Source organism: Caretta caretta, chromosome 12 (assembly GCF_965140235.1).
Source record: "Caretta caretta isolate rCarCar2 chromosome 12, rCarCar1.hap1, whole genome shotgun sequence".
Classification (NCBI taxonomy): domain Eukaryota; kingdom Metazoa; phylum Chordata; order Testudines; family Cheloniidae; genus Caretta; species Caretta caretta.
In genome coordinates this window covers 33294036-33307282 of record NC_134217.1, presented here as the reverse complement: position 1 = coordinate 33307282, position 13247 = coordinate 33294036, and the positions used below count along the sequence as shown (strand labels likewise).

The window sequence follows — 13247 nt, the reverse complement described above, 5'->3', positions numbered from 1 at the left end:
TTCACAGTTACACATAGGTAGCTATGAAAGTAAATTAAAAATCTTTCAAGAGCCAGTAGAGAGGTAGGTGACATCGAGAGTAATTAGTTCCAAACATTGGTACAGGCAATGCCAATTTTAGAAGCTACAATGTTTGAGGATTTCAAAACACCAGTGGGATGGGTTCTTTGCTGGAAGATGGAGCACTCCATGTGAAAGAGAACATCTGGGAAAAAGAGGTTTAGCAATTATGAGTAAAATATGTATGTCGTGTTCATATGACACCTAGTTTCTGTTGTGACAGATCATCATTTTGGGCAAGTTCCAAAGCAAAGAATTATAATACAGGCCTTTGAAAAAACATGTAGAAAACAAAGTCAGACATTCACCACAAGTAAGGAATAGGTCCATATATTTCAGAAGCTAAAGAGATGTTCTGTGGATGTACAAATCAATATCCTATACGGATGTAATGAACTAATTCTTTAATGTTTCAGAGACCAGTATCCCACTCTAATCATTACTGGAAGTGCCATGGGTACCTGCTCTTCTTTCTTTAAACTACTATAAAGATTTCTTAGTATTTGCTTGGCAACTATGCCAGCTCTGTGTGTCAGAGCCATTTCCAGCACAAATCCAGGGTTTAACAAGAACGTCGGGGGGGGGGGGGGGGGGGAGCGGTAGGAAAACAAAGGGAAATAGGTTACCTTGCATAATGACTTAGCCACTCCCAGTCTCTATTCAAGCCTAAGTTAATGGTATCCAGTTTGCAAATTAATTCCAATTCAGCAGTCTCTCACTGGAGTCTGGGTAGGGAGAAAACCTGGATTTGTGCTGGAAATGGCCCACCTTGATCATCATACACATTGTAAGGAGAGTGATCACTTTAGATAAGCTATTACTAACAGGAGAGTGGGTTTGTGCTGGAAATGGCCCACCTTGATTATCATACACATTGTAAGGAGAGTGATCACTTTACATAAGCTATTACCAGCAGGAGAGTGGGGTGGGGGGAGAGAAAACCTTTTGTAGTGATAAACACCCATTTTTTCATGATTTGTGTGTATAAAAACATCTTCTGTATTTTCCACAGTATGCATCCAATGAAGTGAGCTGTAGCTCACAAAAGCTTATGCTCAAATAAATTGGTTAGTCTCTAAGGTGCCACAAGTACTCCTTTTCTTTTTGCGAATACAGACTAACACGGCTGTTACTCTGAAACCTATCTTGAAGAGGTAAACTTGTAACACTAGTTTCTAAAATGTTTCCTACATAACTTCATTGCTCTCCTTTCTTTCAAATGTGCGGTGATTGTCCTTGGTATATATTCTCTTAGCAACATTTACTAGTGCAAAGAAGCAATGACATCGTTGCAGAAATCTCCACAGCATAATCTTGCTATGAGTTATTATTGTTACTCAATTTGTAGGCTAAGCAGATGCACCAAATTGCTGACATACCAATGACAATGATTTTGAGGAACAGTTATGAGGTTCCTTCTCTATTGTACACACAAATCCAAGAACTTGCTGTTAGCCTTGGTCTATTTTCCTAACCTTAGCAGCAGTAATCAACCAAAATATCCTAAAAGAATTCTTAAATCTTCTGGGGCATTTTAAATCGTGTTGGTGCTCAGAAACACAAACATAGGATTCCCAGTCAAAAGGCTAAATTCTGCTGTTCGTTATCTGTCAATTTAATATAACAACTCCCCCACCCCCAAGGTCAATGGCAACTAAGAGCACAATGTGACTCAAAATCTTGAAACCTGGACCAAAATACAAAAATCTTACTCTTTTATTCTAAGAAGTCAATTTAATTAATTTTAAAACGTAAGAAAATTAGAAGAAAACAAGCAACCTGAAGTTACTAGTTCTGATTCTAACCTGTATCAAGATCTCCAATGACATAAATACTGGCCCCAATAGGTACAGCTCCATACACAAAGGAAGAACTGGCTGGGATGCATAAATTCTGATCATTTAGATAAATCCATCTGTAAGAAAAAGCAAAAATTTTGTACATGATTATTGACAAGATCTGTGCGCTAAAAACTCAGACGCTTTTCGACAAAACAGTTTTGCCAATTATAAACGTAAGCAAAATCATGCAAACTGACATTTTAGAAAGAGGCTCTCACTGGGAACTGGGCATCCAAGTTCCTTAGTCCTTGTCGATCAGCAAAGATATTGTGGAATAAGCTATTTAGTTATTCCACAATAGCTCCCTGTGTGGACGTTATTCCAGAATTCCACATGGAGAGTTATTCTGAAATAGCTTATTCCACAACAGCTATGCCGGTCAATTTCCCTGGGTAGACAAGACTTTAGCAAGCTTTGAAAAGTCTCAGTCTTTAATACTTGCTTTTACATCTATGCTGATTTTAGGACACAGTACAGGAAATAGTAAGCTCTTATACTATGTTTTTGTTACCAGTATCTCCCCCCCTAAAATTCTCATGCCAACCTTGTAGTCCTACTTAGTCATCGTCAGAGGTAAATTATTACTTAAGAAGTATGCAGCAGTTGATGAGTTTTATTTTCAAACCAGGAACAGGAGAGTAGACACTCAGAGTGCTTGAGGATTTTTGGTAAGTGAATGAAATGTCTAGCCTTTTCGGAGAGGAAGACAGTTTTTCCAATTTTATATCATGCTCTGTTTGGTTTCCACCCCTGTTGAAATACTAGGAATCACAGCTGTTTTCTCATTAAAAGGATCCTCCATCTTCAACACCATGGCAGTCTGACTTTCTTACTGACTGAAGAAGACCAATTGTTCCTACAGATACCCTTGCAAGCCAGAAAACTAATGTGCATTCACAACAAATATGCTGACAAGACTGGTTTATACAGTTGTCTGATTGTAAATACTTGAAGTACAGAGCTGCCAATTTAATTGTCTCTTCCATGGTTTTGAAGCAAATATCTACAGATTCCTGCCACATTTCTACAGATGCTGATATACTTTTATTTACAGTTCAGTGCAGAATAATCAAGACTACTTAAAAGTAACCTTACAAGGGCCATAAAGGACAATATGGGTAAGGACAAGAACTTTTGAGGAAAAAAATTTACAGGAGTCCTGAAGAGTTTGGATAAAATGCCTGGAGATTTAAGGAAAAATATCCCCACAGATGTTGCCGACTTTTTTGTATTCCTGTTCCATCCCCATCCATTACTCAAAAGTAAATTCTTTCTTGATTCAACTCAGTCAATTTGATGGGAAGCTGATATACAAATAAGTTATTTTAGAAAGAAACAGAACGATTTGTAAGGGCTGATTAAAACTAAGAATTAGACGCCTACATTTCTACTTTGCTCTGAGCTTTCTGTATTGTATGACAGAAGCTCACTCCAGTCTCACGGTTCAGTACATTCAGATTTATATCTTTAAAACAAGCAAATAGCATCATACTTTGTTTAAAACAAGGAGAAAGGATGGTCTTGTGCTCAGGTACAAGGCTAAAAGTCAGGAGACTTGGGCTGTATTCTTTTGGACAAGTCACTTAATCTCTCCAAAATATCCTTTCTAAATCACCACTGGTCTGCAACACCTTGGTAAACATACCAGTGCATTACCAGGGTCAGTGCTAATGCTGTAAATAATTTGTTTTAAAATCCATCCTTTTATAGAAGCCCAATCTTCAAACCGGGGTGGGGGGGAGAAGGAGGGGGAAAGTAAACAAGTTAGTCTGCTAAAAAACTGTAGTATCTTTCTCTGTGTTGAGACTGTTCAATGGGCTCAAACTACTTTGGAAATATCTTTAGAAAAGTGCTTCTGGGACACTACGCTGCATTCCAAGTTTCATCCAGAGTAAATTTTTATAGAACAGTTATAAATCCCTGAAAACAATGGGTTTGTAATGGAAACAGCTGTTCAAACTTAAGAGCTGTGTAGCAGCACAATTGAGAAACCTCAGAATTTATCATCATCAACAGTTGTTGCATCACTTCACCTTGAATAATGCACCCTTTTAAAACTCATAATTTTAGTTCTAAACTGCCATGTATATATTACATTGATTTCATCAGCAAGGCAGTCATGCAATACTGAGGTTTGTCTATAGAAGGTTCATTGATAGAGTAATAACTACATTGTTGTTCCCCTAGTTGATTTGAAACATTTGAATTATTACAGGATGGATGGTAGTTGTCTTTCCACTGTTTACAGGCAACATAGGTAATACACATTGTAATTGCTACCTTTTCCAGGGATCTGGTGGTGATAAAATGTATATAACCCCCCCCACCAGCATGTCCAACTACAGTTGAGACTAATGTTAGTGAAGGACTTCTTTCCTCCAGCTTGCATTCCCACTCCCCGCCACATCAGCCTTCCTCAAGTGTTGTCTTAAGATGATGAGCTTTCGAGCATGCCTTGAAAGTTTACAATTTACTTATCCATCCATGTTAAGTCATGGGGCCCGCCCTTACAGAGAACACCCTGCCAACAGCTCCCTCCTACGGACCAAGCGAAGCTCCAGCTTGAGTGCTTCCACTGATCTCAGCTGTGGTAGTATGGTATAGAGAGAGAGGCAGGGTTTTTTAGTTTGTTCCCATGCCCTAGTCCCCCCTCACACAAAACTTTTATGAAAGGTGGGTACAAATATCTGCTCTGCCTGATTCTTTCCATCCCCCAAGTTAACTTGATACAGCCTATCGGGTCCCTTCAAGTCTACAAGTATAGGTTTCAAGATCAGCTGAAATTTACGAAAGATCCAATTACTCTGCTTGTGGCTGCTCACTCTAGTTCCCATAGAAACTCACAGTGAATCACTATAACCTGGAAAAAGGACTTTTCAGTCTAATTCACCACTGCAGTCTTACTTTAAGATGGTGGGGTTTTATTCATTTATCTAGCACCAACTGGTACAACATTTGGGCATCTCGCATTATTTAACAAACCACATACACAATGTAACTTGTGTATAGGGAGAAAACCACAGCCAGTTCTGCAGGAGCCCAAGGACAACATTCACAATGAAAGGCAACATGAGACAACTTCTTCTATCACAGCACTCTAGAAAAGTTCAACTGTGAAGCCTACCAGAATAGTTGTGTTCACGCTGCCCTGCGGGTTACAATCTCGTGAATCAGAGGAAGAGAGAGTTTTACAGACAAACACCCCCTGCTGCAAACACACTGCTTCCCTTCTGTACCCCCGTGGGAGCTGTATGGAAACAACCCCTTACTGTTTTTGGCAATTTTACTTCTCTTTGCATGAATGAAGGGGATTCTGCAGAAAGTACCAGATCTTGTTATAGCTGTCATTTATGGCTGCAGCTGAAGAGATGTGGGGCAGGAGAGCAACCGTCTACCATCAGCTAACCCCTTACAGAGCAGACACTTTAGGAGGGCTGCTTCATTGGGTCTCTTCCATCTCCCTTACTAAAGGACAGTCATGAAGGCATAGATTCTAAGATTTCATTTTTGCTTCCACCTACTGCAAGGAATGCACATACCAATATTTTCACTACATCCGAGAATCTCATTCTGGATTAGATCTAGATAAACTGACAAAAATTTTAATGTGAATAAAAGGCAAACGGGGGGGGAGGGGGAAGGGGAATTTAATTTGATTTACAATAAAAAATAAGACTACTTTGAGTAGGAGGAAGTTCTGAGGTTGTCAACCCTCCAGGATTGGCCTGGAGTCTCCAAGAATTAAAGATTATGTTGTGATGTAATCTTCAGGAATTCGTCCAACCAAAGTTGGCAACCCTAGGAAGTATACCAATACAGAAAGGTACGCTGAATATGCAGAAGCGTGAGAACTTTTCACAACTCCACTGGAAACATGTTCTTTCTTAATGGACCTGACGTCAATTTGTGCTGGGAAATCACGTGAATCAATTCAGCTTTTGGGTTCATTTACACAAGGAAGTCACGGATTATGAGCCTATGTGACCCTAAAACTAGCTGAGAGCCCAACAGCTTTTCTAGTGTGGATTGGAACCAAAAACAGAAATAACAGAAGCTGTAATTGCTCATGAAAACTATGTATTTAAAAAATAGCCAAACTTTTCAGAAATGATTACAGCAGTTCTAACAGTTAAGCAAGGAAGCAACAAAAACAGGAAGGGCAAGAGGTCATTTTTCATCAGAGTTTGATTCAATTCCAGCTTATTGTAGGTTGCTTATTTGCCTGCTGTTTGCATAGTATGCAACTATACTGTACTGAGAAGTTCACAATACGCAAGAGCTACGAAGTACTCTTTTGTAAGGCTACTCTTTTGTGCACTTATTTTCTGTAAATCGTTCTGCTGAAATCAAACTGAAGGAAGAGGCGGCGACAGCTTCCTTTGTAACTGTAGACAGAGCTGATAGATAAGGCATGTAAGACTAACAACATATGTTTGTATATCTCCATTGAAGATGACGGGGGAGGGAGAGGGTCACTTGAGCTTTTCATTTTTTTTAAAGCAATAAGTGAATACAACTAAGACATGGCCCAAACAGCTGTAATTCATAATAAGAATTGGTAAGCGTTCTAATTCTGAATGAAAAGTGAAGTACACAGACAGAATACAGCAGTTTACATGAAAAATACACTGTCTAAAGTGTGTACCTACTGTGAACACAATCCTTACAAATAAAAAAAAGTGTCTATTTTCAATTTTACTTTATACATTTGACAGCACTTCATGCATCGTCCATATCTCCTTTACTGATACTGAAGATATCCTGGTACATTTCATGGGAGCATTTTTCTGTTTCTGGTTATAAATTTTGTTGCAAATTAAAAAAAAATAAAATAAAAAAAAAATCTGGACATCCTATTTAAAGGCTTCTCTCTCTATCAAGTACTGGAATATTATAGAAATTAGTCAGTCATTTTAAAAAATTCAGTTTAACAAGGCATCACTTCTAAAACAGCCAAAAAAAACGCATACAAATTTTAATAGTGCCTCTCAACCCCAAGACTATCAAAGCATCTCAAATCCAGTGTACAGAGCACCAGTGCTATGCAGCAGTTTATGGGGTTGAGGGCAGAGCCAGGAAGTCAGCTTTCTCACAGAATGTGGCACTATATGTTGGAGGAATGCAGAATTCTTATGGGCCACTCTGTACGTTTTTGAATGGAGTCATAGGATCCCCAATACTGACATTAAACAGGCAAAATCTTTGCTTAAAGTCATCATCCAAATTCTTCCATCCCCACACCTGATACACCAGGGTGAGCTGGATGTCGCTCAACAGATAAAACTTTGGAGGCATGAAAGACTGAGTTGCCTTGACCTGTGGGTCTTGAGAGTTCAGACACAAAGTCTGGTGCTACATCATAAAGCCACCTCCACCCCATCTTTTCAAAACTTCCTTTAAAGCTATCTAAATATATCCAAACTGTTTTAACTAGGACATACAGTTCACAACCGAACTCAAACAACGTGGATTATAGAACGATCTCAAGAGGCCTGGAGAGCAAAATACATTACCTACATATTGTCAGTCAAATTCATACGCCTAGATGCAAGATCATTCCAAAACCAAACTGATGCAGAATTTTAAAAAGTGAGATTATCAGATAGAGCAACACTTAAGACGTCATGAGGACTACTAAAACTATTTAATCTTGTCCACATCATATTATAGTGTATGCTGACACTCCACCTTGTTTCCCTTTAAAAGCTCTGACAGCTATTTTATTAATGGTCCTTATAATTAAGTTTTGTACAGGTCTCAACATTTAGACGTTTGTTTCTAAAAATGCCTCATCTGGTATGAAGAGATGTAGGCAAACTGCTAGGCATTATAAGAGGTTGTAATAACAGAAAAAGATAGTAATTTAGGTGGGGGCAGAGGGAAAACTATGAACACTAAAACCATATGTGGCAGCCTATTGTCAGAGTGAGATAAAGGCATTAACAAATTAAGGCCTCGCTCCTGCAATTCAGTTCATACCTTCTGCTTCCATACCAATGCACCTTTGAGCCTGTGCAGATCAGATAACCAAAATGAGGCCCAAGTTCTCAAGTAACAAGATCCAGGAGTTGGAATGCTACTGAAGGGGTGAGGGATATAAGAAGGGGATTGGATAATCGGCACATATATGTTGCTATATAAGTAATAAATATTATTAATATCAAATGGCTGAGTTGACAGCTGGGGATTTATTGAGAAAAATTTGTTTCCATTCACAAAGGAGATGTACTTCATGACAATGTACAGACTATTCCAGCATCTGCTACCTGTAACTAACCTCAAATCTCCACGATCTGCAAGTATGCAGCAGCTGTCGTTTTTCTGCTTCTCTCAGAGCTGTTGGGCCAAAACAGGCAAAGTTTTTGTTGTTGTTGTTGTTTTAATTCATTTTTGGGGCCCACTTACAATTTGATTTCCTGCTATGAACATATCAATGAGAACGTGAGAATCTTCCAGTCAATAGTCTAAAGATGTTTATTCATGCAGCAAACTGTAGAAGGGGATGTTGCTATCATCACAAGTGAAAGCCAGAGAACAGAAAACATTTAGTTTCTGTCTACACAACAGTAATTGGCTCTCTGTGGTACAATACACAAAAATCAACAGATAAAGGAAAAGTCCAAAAGGTTTTTTTTAAGTATCTTCCCAAAGTATGTATATTATGCACTAATCTCATTTCTGCTCCTCCATTTAACACAGAGGCGAAATCCCAATTATATTTCCTTAAACTTAACACTCTGGATAGCTGTGAGTCATATGCATACACACCAACACCACTGCAGCTTTAGTCAGAAAATAAGTGGTTCCAATATCATCCATGCATTTTAACTAGACACAAATTTTGAAGTGCACTGCCTTTCTAATGGTATTGGGATCCGAGATGTGTTTTCTCTTCCTTTATATAAGGGAAGCCTTTTTGAAGGGACATCTTCAAAGCATGCAGTTTCCTTCACAATTCCCCTACTATGGGGACAAGTAAATTGTCCAGTGACAAACTACTATGCAGTTAAGAGAAGACGGATTTTAAGAGGTAAACAGGTAAAGATTTAATATTTGTGTATATCATAGTAATGACATACTGTTGAATCATTCTGTAATATGAGGAGCAAATGTTACTCATTTAATTCAAAACTCATGCTCAGCAGAGTGTTAATGAAGTTATAATGATGTATATAACAAAGCATATCTTTTATAGGACATAAGTAGAAGATTCTGTACTCCAAGCAAAGCAGTACAGATATTTTTTATTATTATTAGAATATATTATCCACAGATTTGAACAATTATTTAAATTTCAGCCTTCCACTCAAATTCAAGTAATGAAAAGTAGGAAATGACAAGGCTGAATTAGATGAGAAAAATGAGTTTTACATGTTTTTCCAGTGACAGCCAATTTACCCTCATTTTGTTTCATTTTGAAACTTAACACACACTGTATTATATCAGTAACAAGATCACTTCATTATACCAGCAATCTTTCTTCAGAGAATATGAGCACTATTGAGACACTATAAAAAGTGTTTTGTTTCTTAAAATGCAGCCTTTTTGTATACAGTCTTTTTGAAATAGATGTGACTGCAATAGTTACAACTTCACTGGACTCTAAAATGCTTTTAATGACTAAGATGAACTATATTCAAGTTATGCAGCATTCTGAATGTATTTGAAATACTCAATGACTGCTAATCTTCATTACCAAGATTTATTCAACTAAAATATTACATGGTAATATAGCACCCTCTTCTGGTAAACAGCATTATAAAAAAAAATACTATCCCTTCTAGCTCTGGTTACTGAAGCTACCATACCATCCAAGACAGGAAGCAAGTGTTACAAAGCTGGAATATTACCATCATTTACTTCTGGACTATGGGCCAAATTTTTATCTTGGTCTTCATCACTTCTCCATTTTTGCAGGCACCAATAAACCTAGCATAATTTTACACTTGTGCTTCAAGATGCTTAGAAGTCCAGGTCCCTAAATACACTCTTAGTTATTGGCATCTGCAAGACACGGAGGCTATTGTCTGAAATCCTGGCCCAGATGATGACTAAAATGGAAGTGAAGGTTAAATTTTTTCTGCGGGGAGGGAAAGAGACCTTATAGTCTTGAGAGATATTCTTTAAAAATTTGACAAGTTCAATTAACATTGACAGTTACAGTATTACTAATTTGCCTTTTCCTTTACTAGTTTTACAAGAGTCAATACCAAAACTTACTATAAAGAAACCCATCATTGTAACTGCTGAATAGTTATAGCTTTACTCAGTTGAATAGAATCTACTGTGGTTCCTCATCTAACGTCTCTGCCCAAAAGTGGCATCCTTGGAAGAGTTTTTAAACCATTGCCAGTTATCAACATTTGTACTAAACCCACTAAGAAGCAATGACAACAACTCACCTGTCATCCCATCCATATCCAAAACTTTTTAGAAACTTTAACATGAATCAATCAGCATTGCTGGAAGTTTTAAAATTATCATGTTAACATGGGATCTGGAGTTCTACTCCAAACAACTTTTGAAAAACAGATGCAACCTGGAAGCATTTCAGTACAAAAGAGTGGCAGTCAGTGGGGGTGGGTGTTTAACACAATTTCAGAAGCTAGATCTTTCTTTTCTGAGCCCCCAACCCCCTTGCCATTTTTGTTGGTTTATAGTTACATTTTCCCCAAAGCCTCTCTCCCCTCTATTGCTATATGAAGGGACCATGGAAGCAACAGGAGACACCAATGACAGCTGGACTATACACAAAGTAAACAAACTGGAAAAAATATAGAAAAAGCTATTTTTCTTTTAGGTTATTTCAGTTATAGTCATCTTCGGTTTTACTTGTAACAATAGATAAAATATTTTCACACCAAAGTTGACGATGTCACTTTAAATCTCCATCTTCAGAGATAAAAATCAACCTAGATCCCACTATTTTATTTTCGTTCAATGGAAAGCCCACAAGTCTTTATATATAAAGACAAGGTCTTGAGACATGAACATTTTTATCCCCTCTATCCACTCCAGGTCACTCCTTGAAACTCTTAGAATTTTTGACAATTATAAAAACTAGAGCACATTCCTGATTTATAGTGAAATAAGGAGGGAAAGAAACACAGCAGATATTAGACCTTGTAAGTTATGAACAACCAGGAATTATGCATAGCCATTACCTTGCTAACAGCCACTTCCTTTGGTAAAATTGATACCACAGTTAGAAATATCTAGGTCAGTTTGTTTGAGGTAAGAGGAAAAAGAATAATTGGCATTTGTTGAAAAATTACATGAACTGCAATGCTCTATTATACCACAAGGAGAGAAAAAAAGAGTAGGAGCGGAGTTAGAGATTTTCTAGGTCTACTCCTAGAACTACTTACCTTTTAAACTCATCATGATAGAATTCAGATTTGCATGTCACCATCTCACTGGCCTGATTATCATCACGACTTCTGACTCCACCAAACACGTAAAGCTCTGAGGCAACTCCACATGCCACTGCCCCAAATCTGAGAGGCAAAAGGAGAAGGAAACAAAGAATATTTAACATATATACACCCATCACCCTGTCCATGCCCTAGCACAATTCTCTAGCTCTTCCATATTCAGCAGAATTAGATCAAATATGAAGTAATATTTAAAACCGCTCATAAGTCATTGTACAAAATAATAGAGCAGCAGAGTATCTCTTTGGAGACAAAGATCTAAGTTCAAATTCAGTATGAATTGTAATACTGACACAATACCATTTATGTTTTTCATCCTGTATAATAGCAGTAATTCTTGCAACATAGGGAGTCTACATGAAACAACTATCTTTGGCCACAGATCCTCAGCTGCAACTGAGAAGTATCCAATGCTTCTAGGAGCAAAGGGGTCAAAGGTGGCTTTGACCATGGAGTTGTCTGAGAATACTGCTCTAAATTGCAGTAGCAATAGGAGAACCAAAGGACTGTGTCAGCAGCCAGAAATCACTGGGGCCTACACAATGGTGCCCTGGCTATCCCCTTTCCCATCCCACCTCTCCAGCACTACATCTGAGGCAGCAGCTACTATGACAGCTTCACACCACCCGACAATTAAGTGAGACACACGGAATCCACCTTCAGGCCACTTTTGCCAACTTCAGGACTGCTTTGCATTACCAGAATGGCACAAAACAGCCTCAACTTACCAAATGACCCGGGCCTTAGTGTTAAAACAGCTGTTAACTAGTAAACATATACTAATGTCAGACACGCACACAGCCACACTGAAATTAACATTAACAATTGGATTCGTTTTTTTAAAAATAAGTGGGTTTGGACCATGTTTTTAAATCCATATCATTTTTGGTTTTAAATGATAAACAAGAGTCCTTGTAACCTGGATGTGCATGTGCATCTTATTCACCTTCTCTCTTTTAGTGGACAGATGGCTGTCCATTGCTGAATCCGAGGGTCGTAACATTCAACAGATTCGAACAGTTTTCCGTAGGAGCCTCCGCCCATGGCATAGATTTTCTTCTTCATAGCTGCATAGCAGCCAATCTTTAAAAAAAAGAAAAATCAGAAGTTGAAATCTATAGTACCTTAAACAGACAATGTTCTGTGTTCTAAAAGTGGCAATAAATTCATTGTTCAGTAGTCAGCCAGTCTCATTAATACAACACAGTCTGAGCAGTAAGGAAGCAATTTCTAACAATAAATAAATAATACTGAATTTCTAGTTTTCAGCAAAAGAACAACATTTGTATTTGCTTGGAAAAGAAAAGAAAACAAGTTCACATTGAGTTACACACCCCATTTTCACTTAGAATTACTCTGTAGAAACAGTAGAACAAGTATCCCCTAAAACTGCCCCTTATAATTAGCTAAAAAATATAAGACTTATTATGGATAGATAACCATAAATAACAGTCCGTTAGCTTATTAATCTCTGTCCAAAGGGAAAAAAGTACAGCAAGAGTGAAGGTAAAGCAATTTTCACATTGGACTGCAGTTCAGTTTGTACAGTGATGCCTAAATTTTAAACTCATTTATTTCCATTTATTATACCTTCTTACAATGATTCCTGAGGTTCTCTTCAACAAAATGTATTGACTGTACAAAAATGCATTACCAACATTTTGCTTACAAAATAAAGCCAATGAATTAGCTGTAGGATATATTAGCTTTCAAATTTTCATTAGTCAGACTGATGTAGTTGCACTAGTTTTTCTTCAAGTTTATTCATTTTTAGTAATAACATAAAAGAGATCAGACCAAATGAAATAAGATTTTACATTATTTTGAAAGGGCAGTATCATTAAACAAGTAAACAACATGCATAAAAAAGCCCAGCACAGGTTCCTTCTTTCATTTTAAAATTAATCACCAT

The 13247-nt window shown here is 37.6% G+C and overlaps 1 protein-coding gene across 1 annotated transcript in view; it reads right to left on the bottom strand.

Annotated features, from left to right (window-relative positions):
- Positions 1-13247, bottom strand: part of GAN (gigaxonin) — a 56578-nt gene that overhangs the window by 17986 nt on the left and 25345 nt on the right. The window contains exons 8-10 of the mRNA XM_048816489.2: positions 12282-12418; positions 11270-11398; positions 1866-1975 (exon numbers count right to left, since the gene is read on the bottom strand). Of these exons, the coding sequence (XP_048672446.1) occupies positions 1866-1975; positions 11270-11398; positions 12282-12418 (376 nt within the window). The remainder of the gene's footprint in view (positions 1-1865; positions 1976-11269; positions 11399-12281; positions 12419-13247) is intronic.